A 12,500-nucleotide genomic window follows, 5' to 3' on the forward strand; every position below is an offset into this window, starting at 1 on the left:
GCTTAGGGTGTTTCGGGCAAAGCGCCGATATTTTAAGCCGCCAAGGTCAAAATTTGCTTAAGTCACGCCCAGATTGGTCTCCTTTAGGAGTCACAAAAAGCTTGAGCCACGCCCAGATGGTCTCCTTCAGGGGTTAAATTTAAAATTTCCGACTAGCATCCCCGTTTGTTCCATATGGGATTCCCCCCCCCCCCCCCCCCCCCCCCCCTTCACCCCCTCCAGGGCTGCACGTACCACAGGCAACCCAGTGTACCCTCACGGAGGGTCTAGTTTAAAACAAAATCTCAGTTGGCACATCACGTGTAACATTCAAACTATGTACGTAATAGCGATATTTCTCGTTACGTCACCCATTGTTGGCTTAATATGCCAACCAGAAGCTAATTGGCTGTTGAAACAATAACTTCTTTTGTTCCGTGGTTGGCTCAATATCAAAAGAAATCTGACTACAACGTTTATAAACAAGAAATATCGCTACAGGATCTGCGGAAAGCCAAGACATTGTAGCTCATTGTCAGTGTCATCGAAGCTCATTGTAGGTGATTGTAGCTTCCCGGAGCTAACTACGCTTGGAAGTGTTTACACGGAAACCGTTTTGGCCAGAAAATCCGAGTCGAGCGCTGCATTGCTACATTGCTGTCAATTCGAGGACGACGGTCTCTCCTGACTGTATATTTCCTTACTTACTCTGTAAGACATCGTTCACGAAAGCTTCTTAAGGTAAGTGACCTTAATTATCAACTCAATGATCCCTCATTTATTTCATCTCAGCTTATTTGCATTTCTCTATGTTTGCATGGTTCCAGTTGCGTGAACCCAATCTGGAGAGTCCATTTTCCGACGTCCCTCCTAGTTATTTTATTGTGACCTCTGGGGCAAGTGTTTGGCCCGTGACTGTGGCAAAATTCAGAGTCACTCATTCCTATGTGGACTCTCTTTTGTTCGAGGTCGACGAGATTTGGCATATAAGGTGTAAATCTTGTACGGTAATACAGGAACGCCAGTTTTTGCAAGAGAAAGCGACAGTTTAGAAACATCGAGACTCGAGAAAAAACAAATATACGGAGTTATTTCCTTGGAAGCAGATAATTTTGATGGTGTACATTTCGTCAGAAATATCTGTATAATGCGTAATCATGACTTTCCATGTCTCCACTGAAGTAAGGGAACAACTTCACCTCGCTGAAATCGGGTAGCCCAAGATGCAAGAAGGCAGGAGACGGATTTAGCCAGGTTCCCCGGGGTTCCCTTCGTAGCCTCTAAAATTTTACAAATGGCAAACTGAGTTTTCAAAAGCCTGGGAAGACGATGCTCAAAATTTTGATTCAAGACAGAATCCGTTGTCAACTGAGTCTTTGCGGGATTGCCACGAACAGTATATGTAATTTTGTTACATAATATTTTAGTCACGCGCCTATCGTTTTGTTTGTACAGAACTGCTGTAATTTTTTCCTGATTTACCGGTTTTATTCCGCAATCAAATTACTTGTATATATTTGAAGACACGAGTGATTCTAGATAGAACTGATTAGGTCAGGTACAATAAACAAGTTGTGAGGGGCGCGTTGGCATGGCTTCATGGTTACTGCGCTCGACATCTCTTTACTTTGGGCCTTAAACTTGAGAAACTTGAGAAACTTGAGTTTCACTCTCAAAATTACCTCCAGAACCTACTTTTTGCGTAAAATAAGCTTTTAGATTGATGTTTCTTGTCTTCGGAGGTAGTACTTGACGATTTGGGAGCATTTTGTGAAAAAATATTGAGAACGTGTTACACACGCAACTTCATCGCTCAAACTTGCCCAATTTTGCTTCACATCAAATTGACCTTTCGTCTCCACAATGAAGAAAAATCGTAAATGATTTGCGGTTGGATTGACTTCTCCGAAATTTGAAAGGATGGTTGCTAACGAATAGAGAAAGATTTTTTACAACAGGTAAAATTTCCTGTGTTGTGCATGTGAATTCGACCAAGAGCTAAATGCAACTAAATTTGTTGCCAGCGTGGCTATTTTTGAATTACGATTGTTGTGCGAATCTTGAAAGAGTATATTACATTCCATAAAAATATATCAACTTGTCGGAAATCGTGTGATTACATAATCAAACCCCTTTGACGGGAAGGGACGGGCATCGTATCTGTCATCGTTAGTAACTGTAGCCCACCAAAGAAAACATTGTACGATTTGTTTTGTCTTTTGTTCTAGTGAATCTAAGGGCGCTTTCTATTTGACAGAACTGACCGGCCAGACCGGGCATTTGGAAGGATTAACTCTACAACGAATTCAAATTAACGCACTTCGGGGATGATATATACTCCTCCAGAAGAATGCGAGGGATTATCTTGCAAGTGTTCCTTCAAATTGTTGCATTTTCTTTGCAAATTATTGGGTCTGACCGGCCAGTTCTGACAAAAGGAAAGCAAAGTCTTAAATGCGCACGCATAAAATAAAAGTCAAAAAAGAAGCAATTTGGGGGCTTATACATGTTGCTAGCTTTTGCTTTCGAATGAAAAGGTTTTACCTGCCAAAATTCTCACCGCAGTCAACGGAAACTCTCGATTCAAAAACATCCTTTTATTTAAACTACATATTTCCGCTCCGTTAAGATTGTCAGTCTACTTTCTGAACGGGAAAATGCAACTATACTTAATAACAACGAACTAGAAACAGAGAAGGGCAAATGCTGATACGGTATTTGTTGAAGATGCGTTTTAAAATACATGCATAATTAAGTAGGATCAACTTTCTCTCGATCACGCAGTTCTCATATAGACGCTCGGTAAAGTTGTCTCGGGAAGGAGGGCTGTCTCGGGTAACCGAGACCATATAAACAGGCCCTTTAAGAGTGTGTTGTAATCGAACTCGGGGCGTGTGTGAGGCAGAATATATATGTTCAAAATTATATCTCAAGTGAGTGATTTTTAGTGCGAGCTTTATCGGGAAAACACTGTGTTGTTAGGTAAACATCTAATTCCCAACAAACTGAAAGATCAATAAATATTCTTTATTATCAGCTTTCATTTGGACAAAAAAAATGCAACACTTAGCGAGAAATAATATTTTCAGTGAATAGCTTTGAGCTGCTTGTTGAAAACAAGTAGGAATAGGACCAAGTCTCAGGTCAGAACGATAAAAATTGCCAAAGATATAAGACAATGGATAACTTAAAAACGTGTCTAGTTCTGGCAACATTTATTACCAGACAGGCAGCATTTTTTAAACGGCGGGTCTAATTGGCAGGTCGCGGGTTGCAGGTCATTGTTTCACCAATACAGAAACTATCCTAAACATTCATAAAAGCTAACCTTAGTCCTAAAAACTTTTGTTTAGGCCTAAACAAAAGTTTTCTAATTAGGCCTAAGGTTAGCTTTTAAGAATGTTTAGGATACTTTCTGTATTGTTGAAACAATGACCTGCAACCCGCGACCTGCGACCTGCGACCTGCAAATTAGACCCGCCGTTTTTTAAAGGTTATCTGTCAAATTCAGATTTTTGACGGAGCCCTCTTCTCTCTGAAAACTTTTTAATAGTCATATATTTTCTTAAATATTCATCGCAAAGAATTAAATGTTATTTATACTTTTTTCAGGATTAACAAATCACAGCCATCATGCTTTTAGAAGCATTTCTTTTTATCCTCATGGGTGGTTTGCTGTACTTTCTTGCTGTGCACCGCCGAAAACGATCCAGGAATTTTCCCCCAGGGCCGCGCCCGCTTCCTTTGATTGGAAACGTGTTTGACATGACAAACTTTAACCATATGACCATGAGGGCTTTAGCCAAGCAGTATGGTGGTATCTACATGTTGACGGTCATGAGTAAGAAGATTTTCGTTGTTGCCGATATTGACCTGGCATGGGACGCATTGGTTCGCCAAGGTAACATTTTCGCCGGAAGGACGGTTTCGTCTGTCGTATTTTCCTTGAATCAAGGCCTTGAAGGCTTCATAATGGGGGATTTTGGATCTAGATGGAAGCTTTTGCGAAAGGTAACTCATTCGGCGCTTCGGATTTTCGGTAGCGGGATTAGAAACCTGGAGAGCAAAATTTATCGAGAGGTCGACGAGTTGTGTTTTCAGCTGAGCCAGGCTCAAGGTGTTCCAATGGACCCAAGGCGTCTTCTTAGATTAGGAGCCACAAATGTCATTTCTTCATGTTTATTTAGTAGCCGATACGATAAAGGAGACAAACGCGTGGATGAATTGATCGAAATGGTCGACGGAACTATATACGTGCTCGGGTCCTCGCGGATGCTGGAAACCTTTCCCTTTATGAGATTTTTTCCTGGAGAAACTCGCACACGTCTCCAGCGAACAATCTCGCTCAGGGAAAAGCTGTTGTCGTCCACATTTCATGAGAGAAAGCGAACATATGAAGAGGGAATCATTCGAGACATTACGGATGCACTCATAAAGGCTCTTCATGATGTTAACAACGAGGATTCAAATACCAAGGGAATGTTGAGTGATCAGTATTTAAAACTTGCTATCTGTGAGCTCTTTACCGCTGGTATGGATACCACTTCGTCGTTTTTGATCTGGTCGTTTCTTTACTTAGCAGCGTTCCCAGACGTCCAAGCGGAAATACACCAGCAGCTTGATGATGTCATTGGGCACGACCGCAGAATACGCTTTGAAGACAGGAGCAGTTTACCTTATTTGGAGGCCACGTTAAGTGAGATCATGCGCCACAGTTCCTTTGCGTTCTTTACCGTTCCCCATCGAGTTCGAAGCGATACTACCCTCGGAAGTTATGAGATTCCAGAAAATTCTCAAGTTATTTTTGATCTCAGAGCTATTCATCATGATCCAAAGCATTGGAAAGATCCAGACCTCTTCGATCCCAAGCGCTTCCTAGATCCGAAAGATGGTAGTTTCATTTGCCCGGCCACCTTCAGTTTTCTTCCCTTTGGTGCAGGCCCAAGGGGATGTATTGGTCAGATGTTGGCCAGAATTGAAGTTTTTCTCTTTGTCGGCCACGTTTTACAGCAATTCAGTTTGAATTGGCCTGCAGACTTTCCAAATCCCGATTTGGAGCCACCAGTCAAAACGATGCGTGGGGTTTTGGAACCGAAATTCTTCAAACTGTATGTCGCAAAAAGGAAGTGATGAGGAAGCTGGGTCTTGCGGATTTTACTTAATTGTACAATAACTGTTTTGGACTTTAATTACGTGAAGACTGGCTGTAATTTGCAGCGCCATTTCTTATTACTTATGTCCAGAAATGTACACACCTTTACCAAAAGTGAATTGGATAAGAATGTTCTTATGGCATTGGTGGGCTCCCGAGTCTATTTTTAGAATGCCCGTTGCCGCGAAAATTATTTGTCATGCCCCTGAAAAACCATGCGTGTCATGGCTTCTCTTGATTGGCTAAAGTGGCGGCCCTTTGTTTATTTTCGCGAATAAAGTGTATCTAAAAATAAGTCCATTTGTGACTGTGCTGAGTCAAGACCGCGCAAATTGATAGAGAAACACTCTTACCTTTACTATTTTTATCTAGGTCGATCCACAATGTGGTGGCACTTTCAATGAAAGTAATTGTTAGGGAGGCTTAATACGGAAAGGAGAAATAAACAAATCCTTATTAGTTGACACCCCGATTTGTAGTTATGCCTGTATTGGTAACTTAAGTCATGGTAATGGTTGATATAATTAAGGGTTATTAGCCTAATTATTAAACCTTTTTGAGTGGTTACCATGCAATATCCTAGGCGTCACCTCTAGTTTGTTGTCTTGGCCGTGCACACGAATGTTCAAGCGAGTGTGTGTATAAATATATAACATGAAAATTTAAAAGAGATTCCATGGTCACAACTATAACGTGTTGCTCAATTATTATATACCGTGTCAGAGAAATGGTATATTTCAACGCTGAACACAACAAAAGTCTCTTGAGCTCTTGCAGATCAATAACTTGCGCGCTTCTGTGGATCAGTATGGAGGCAATAAGGGTCCGTGTAAGTTTTCTTCCGTACAAAAATTTGTCCGGACTCATTTTACCGGAGGTCTTGGTTTACAGAACGCTAACCAAGTTACATTATGATACAAGGGTGACCGTCCCTTAGCTGGTCTTCACGGTATCGGACTCCTAACTAAAGTTTATCTTGTGAAACTTTCCAGTGAGTATTGATTATTGCCGTCCCGACGTATAAAATCATGAACTAAGTTTTACGGAACTTGAGTTTCAGATTGCAACCAGGTTAGGTTAGGTTAGGTTAGGTTAGGTTAGTCAAACTGCAGAACACCAGAAGACGCCTTTGCATCAATGAAGACTGAAAAATAATGCTCAGTGTAGTTTTGTTGCCAATAACCATTGAAGTGCACTGATGCTATTCTTTGTTGTTCGCCGCCAGGGATGGACAGGATCGAAATGGATTGAAATTTGCCAAGAATTAAATGCGATTAGTTCTTTGTGTCATAAATGAGTTTAGCTTCTTCTAAATGGGTTGTCAGGAATGTCGTACGTGTGAGCTAACATGTTATCCAGTTTTGATCTAAAAACAGGGAATTTGGCATGACAGTGCCCGTTAACAATCAACATATTAGTATGTTACTCTTGTTTGGAGTAATTTGAATGTAGTGTAACTGTTTAAATACTCAACGTTTCGATGTAGTCCTGTCTAGGGTGTCTTCATTTGGGGTATTAGTAGACATTAGTATTAGATTCTAACCCACAAATTATTGGAGCTGAAGCCACGTTTCTAGACACTGTTGTGTACAAAGGCAAATGCTTTCAAAATCAATCCATTCTGGGTTTTTTTTTTTTTTTCTTTTTTTTCTTTTTTTTTTTTATTAATGCACTTTTACAAATTACTTACACTAATACAGCATTTAAATTTTACATAGTACTTCTCTATTAAGTAAAAAAAAACAAACAAACGCACAAACAAGTATTGGAGAAGATAACAGAATAGGAAAAAAAAAAAAAAAAAAAAAAAACGCCAACAAAAAGAACAACAACTAACAGTATTGAGCCTCTGCATTACCTTATCTTTGAGTAATAAATATAACAAAAACAAAGCATCATTTATTTTGATTGAGAGCAGAATTCCTATTTTAATCCAGCTTATATTATAATAATGCTATTTGTTTTTTAATTGTTCTTTATTTTATTACGTGATATGCCAATAAAGGTACGTGGAAAAAAGTAGTATTACATCTAAATACATTTTTCTAATTTCCATTGAGTAGTTAATTTCTTTACAAGTTCATCTAGAGACAGTTCTTTTTGAAGATGTTTTGAGGAATAGATATATTGTTTGACCAAGATGATAAGCAAATCTAGCCTGCGTCTCACGGGACCAGAGAGCGTATCAGTTACATGATGTAGATCATGAAAGGCAACTTTTTCATTCGAGAGTGTTATTGCAGTATCTTGGCAATGATTAAACCACGATATAATTTGTGAATAGAGTTTAACAGACTCCGTGCAATTAATAAAAGTGTGTTCTATTGAATCAGCATTAAAGCAATATATACATTTATCATTATCCGCTAAACGAAATAATTTGAGTTCTCTCTTCGTTACAACTGTTCTATGCAAAAAGCGAAAACAAAATTGACGAAGTTTGTTATCCCTGGTAAAGCGATATATGTCTTGAAACTTATTAAACCAATCAACAAATATTTCGGGGAATTTTTCCTGCCACTTTTTAATTCCGCTTGGGACAGTGCAGCTGTAGTTATTAAACAACTGGTAATAATTTTTACAACGTGCTTCAACAAGATCAAAAGAGGTTTTATTTAATGAAACGGATGCGGAAGTCAAAGAGAGGTCCGCGGCAGGTATAACCGCTTGGGCTGCCCTCCTTTTCAAGTCGGATGGAATAGCTGAGATTAATTGGAAGTAATGCAAATAATTTGTAGTAATGTTAAATTTATTCCTGAACTCTTCATACGATAAAAAATTGCCCTCTGCGTTTAGCACATCCTTTACTGTTACAACTCCTTCTTTGAACCATGACTTCCAAAACAAAGTAGAATTATCTATGGTTATCAATTTGTTATTCCAAAGAATGAATTCGCCATTTGGAAAGATGTTAGTTGCGTTCTTGAGATCTTGAAAATACTGAAGAAGCTCTCGATAGAAAAGAGGCAAACCTGTGTTTAAAAGTTTTATATCATAATTACATTTGAGGAGGAATAAAAGGCTTCCATGTTTTCGAAAGTAATAGTTGGGGATTGCCTTCCATTTATCGTCACACGTGCTCAGTAGTCTACCAATCCAAGCCAAGCGCAGTGCTTTAATAACCGTGCGAAAATTAACAAAATTGATTCCCCCTTTCTTTACTGTTTGATACATAACTACCCTTTTTATTTTGTCTTTCCGGTTTTTCCATAGAAAGGCAAAAAGGTTCTCTTGAATAGTCTTAACTACCGACTCTGGAACAGTCAACATGGAAGCTGCATAAACTAGCTGTGATATACCCAAAGCTTTAGCGAGTAAAGACTTGCCGTATATCGTAAAATCTCTTGAGAGCCATAAGTTCAATCTTGTTTTCATTTTCTTATCTTTGGGGGGGGGGGGGGGGGGGTACTCCCATATGAAACAGACGGGGATGCTCGTCGTCTCGCTTAGGGGTGTAAATTTTGGATTTTGGTCTCGCTTAGGGTGTTTCGGGCAAAGCGCCAATATTTTAAGCCGCCAAGGTCAAAATTTGCTTAAGTCACGCCCAGATTGGTCTCCTTTAGGAGTCACAAAAAGCTTGAGCCACGCCCAGATGGTCTCCTTCAGGGGTTAAATTTAAAATTTCCGACTAGCATCCCCGTGTGTTCCATATGGGAGTCCCCCCTTCCCCCTCCTCCGGGGCTGCACGTACCACAGGCAACCCAGTGTACCCTCACGGAGGGTCTAGTTTAAAACAAAATCTCAGTTGGCACATGACGTGTAGCATTCGAGCGATGTACGTAATAGCGATATTTCTCGTTACGTCACCCATTGATGGCATATTGTCTTAATATGCCAACCAGAAGCTAACGGGCTGTTGAAACAATAACTTCTTTTGTTCCGTGGTTGGCTCAATATCAAAAGAAATGTGATAAACAAGAAATATCGCTACAGGATCTGCGGAAAGCCAAGACATTGCTGTCAATTCCTGTCTCTCCTGACTGTCTCTCCTGACAGTATTTCCTTACTTACTCTGTAAGACATAGTTCACGAAAGCTTCTTAAGGTAAGTGAGCTTAATTATCAACTCAATGATCCCTCATTTATTACATCTCAGCTTATTTGCATTTCTCTATGTTTGCATGGTTCAAGTTGCGTGAACCCAATCTGGAGATTCACAATTTTTGTGTCCATTTTCCGACGTCCGTCGTAGTTATTTTATTGCGACCTCTGGGACAAGTGTTTGGCCCGTGACTGTGGCAAAGTTCAGAGTCACTTATTCCTATTTGGACTCTCGTATGTTGGAGGTCGACGAAATTTGGCTTATAACGTGTAAATCTCGTACGGTAATACAGGAACATCAGTTTTCCAAGAGAAAGCGACAGTTTAGAAACATCGAGACTCGAAAGAAAACAAATATACTGAGTTATTTCCTTGGAAGCAGATAATTTCATGATGAACATTTCGTCAGAAATATATGTATAATGCGTAATCATGACTTTCCGTGGGAACAACTTCACCTTGCTGAAATCGGGTAGCCCAAGATGTAAGAAGGCAGGAGACGGATTTAGCCAGGTTCCCCGAGGTTCCCTTGGTAGCCTCTGAAATTCTGCAAATGGCGGGTATAATAACATTTGTTTGGCAAAGCCTGTGACGCTGCTGAAAATTTTGATTCAAGACAGAACCCGTTGTCAACTGAGTCCATGTATTGATTGATTTCTCTGAAATTTGAAAGGATGATTGCTAACGAATAGAGAAAGATTTTTTACAACAGGTAAAAATTCCTGTGCTGTGCATGGGAATTCGACCTAGAGGTAAATGCAACTAAATTTGTTGCCAGCGTGGCTATTTTTGTGTTACGATTGTTGTGAAAATCTTGAAAGAGTATATTACATTCCGTAAAAATATAATCGTGTGATTACATAATCAAACCCCTTTGACCGGAAGGGACGGGCATCGTATCTGTCATCGTTAGTAACTGTAGCCAACCAAAGAAAACATTGTACGATTTGTTTTGTCTTTTGTTCTAGTGAATCTAAGGGCGCTTTCTATTTGACAGAACTGACCGGCCAGACCGGGCATTTGGAAGGATTCACTCTACAACGAATTCAAATTAACACACTTCGAGGATGATATATACTACTCCAGAAGAAATGCGAGGGATTAATATCATGCAAGTGTTCCTTCAAATTGTTGCATTTTCTTTGCAAATTATTGGGTCTGACCGGCCAGTTCTGACAAAAGGAAAGCGCTCTAAGAGTGTTGTAACCGAACTTGGAACGTGTTTGAGGCAGAATATATATGTTCAAAATTATATCGTGAGTGAGTGATTTCTAGGGCGAGCTTTATCGGGAAAACATTGTGTGTGAAAGATCAATAAATGTTCTTTATTTTCAGCTTTCATTTGGACAAAAAAGATGCAACACTTAGCGAGAAATAATATTTTAAGTGAATAGCTTTGAGCTGCTTGTTGAAAACGAGTAGGAATAGGACCAAGTCTCGGGTCAGAACAATAAAAATTGCCTAAGGTATAAGACAATGGATAACTTAAAAACGTGTCTAGTTCTGGCAACATTTATTACGGAAGACAGGCAGCATTTTTTAAACGTTCTCTGTCAAAGTGTGGGCTCCTGTACCCTGGGTACTAGAGGCTGTTCATGCGCGGTTTCCGGTTTCGAGTCGTACAACAAAGCTCGTCCTCGTAGTTTTTTCGCCGCTCGTGTCTTCGGCCGAACAACGCGAGAAAAACCTCTGGTACCCAGGGTAGGGCTCCTGTCTCCCAAATCAAATTTTTGACGGAGCCCTCTTCTCTCTAAGAACTTTTTAATAGTCATATATTTTCTTAAATATTCATCGCAAAGAATTAAATGATATTTATACTTTTTTCAGAATAACAAATCACAGCCATCATGCTTTTAGAAGCATTTCTTTTTATCCTCATGAGTGGTTTGCTGTACTTTCTTGCTGTGCACCGCCGAAAACGATCCAAGAATTTTCCCCCAGGGCCGCGCCCACTTCCTTTGATTGGAAACGTGTTTGACATGACAAACTTTAACCATATGACCATGAGGGCTTTAGCCAAGCAGTATGGTGGTATCTACATGTTGACGGTCATGAGTAAGAAGATTTTCGTTGTTGCCGATATTGACCTGGCATGGGACGCATTGGTTCGCCAAGGTAACATTTTCGCCGGAAGGACGGTTTCGTCTGTCGTATTTTCCTTGAATCAAGGCCTTGAAGGCTTCGTAATGGGGGATTTTGGATCTAGATGGAAGCTTTTGCGAAAGGTAACTCATTCGGCGCTTCGGATTTTTGGTAGCGGGATTAAAAACCTGGAGAGCAAAATTTATCGAGAGGTCGACGAGTTGTGTTTTCAGCTGAGCCAGGCTCAAGGTGTTCCAATGGACCCAAGGCGTCTTCTTAGATTAGGAGCCACAAATGTCATTTCGTCTTGTTTATTTAGTAGCCGATACGATAAAGGAGATAAACGTTTGGATGAATTGATCGAAATGGTCGACGGAACTATGTACGTGGTGGGGTCCTCGCGGATGCTGGAAACCTTTCCCTTTATGAGATTTTTTCCTGGAGAAACTCGCACACGTCTCCAGCGAACAATCTCGCTCAGGGAAAAGCTGTTGTCGTCCACATTTCATGAGAGAAAGCGAACATATGAAGAGGGAATCATTCGAGACATTACGGATGCACTCATAAAGGCTCTTCATGATGTTAACAACGAGGATTCAAATACCAAGGGAATGTTGAGTGATCAGTATTTAAAACTTGCTATCTGTGAGCTCTTTACCGCTGGTATGGATACCACTTCGTCGTTTTTGATCTGGTCGTTTCTTTACTTAGCAGCGTTCCCAGACGTCCAAGCGGAAATACACCAGCAGCTTGATGATGTCATTGGGCACGACCGCAGAATACGGTTTGAAGACAGGAGCAGTTTGCCTTATTTGGAGGCCACGTTAAGTGAGATCATGCGCCACAGTTCCTTTGCGTTCTTTACCGTTCCCCATCGAGTTCGAAGCAATACTACCCTCGGAAGTTATGAGATTCCAGAAAATTCTCAAGTTATTTTTGATCTCAGAGCTATTCATCATGATCCAAAGCATTGGAAAGATCCAGACCTCTTCTATCCCAAGCGCTTCCTAGATCCGAAAGATGGTAGTTTCATTTGTCCGGCCACCTTCAGTTTTCTTCCCTTTGGTGCAGGCCCAAGGGGATGTATTGGTCAGATGTTGGCCAGAATTGAAGTTTTTCTCTTTGTTGGCCACGTTTTACAGCAATTCAGTTTGAATTGGCCTGCAGACTTTCCAAATCCCGATTTGGAGCCACCAGTCAAAACGATGCGTGGGGTTTTGGAACCGAAATTCTTCAAACTGTATATC

The 12,500-nt window shown here is 40.4% G+C and overlaps 2 protein-coding genes across 2 annotated transcripts in view; both read left to right on the forward strand.

Annotated features, from left to right (window-relative positions):
- Window positions 1-276: 276 nt before the first annotated feature.
- On the forward strand, window positions 277-6,342 carry LOC137991048 (steroid 17-alpha-hydroxylase/17,20 lyase-like). The gene is made up of 2 exons (XM_068836173.1): window positions 277-720; window positions 3,592-6,342. The coding sequence occupies exon 2, from the start codon at window positions 3,613-3,615 to the stop codon at window positions 5,107-5,109; it is 1,497 nt and encodes a 498-aa protein (XP_068692274.1). The 5' UTR covers window positions 277-720; window positions 3,592-3,612; the 3' UTR covers window positions 5,110-6,342.
- Window positions 6,343-9,049: 2,707 nt separating this feature from the next.
- LOC137991049 (steroid 17-alpha-hydroxylase/17,20 lyase-like) overlaps window positions 9,050-12,500 on the forward strand; it is a 5,797-nt gene continuing 2,346 nt past the window's right edge. Inside the window, exons 1-2 of the mRNA XM_068836174.1 lie at window positions 9,050-9,175; window positions 10,999-12,500. The exon at window positions 10,999-12,500 is cut by the window's right edge and continues 2,346 nt beyond it. Of these exons, the coding sequence (XP_068692275.1) occupies window positions 11,019-12,500 (1,482 nt within the window). The 5' untranslated portion in view covers window positions 9,050-9,175; window positions 10,999-11,018. The remainder of the gene's footprint in view (window positions 9,176-10,998) is intronic.

The sequence above is a fragment of the Montipora foliosa genome, chromosome 2 (genome assembly GCF_036669935.1).
Source record: "Montipora foliosa isolate CH-2021 chromosome 2, ASM3666993v2, whole genome shotgun sequence".
NCBI classification, from domain to species: Eukaryota; Metazoa; Cnidaria; class Anthozoa; order Scleractinia; family Acroporidae; genus Montipora; species Montipora foliosa.

Coding starts and splice junctions, on each gene's coding strand:
- LOC137991048 (XM_068836173.1), top strand. CDS start 3,613: ATGCTTTTAGAAGCATTTCTTTTTATCCTCATGGGTGGTTTGCTGTAC.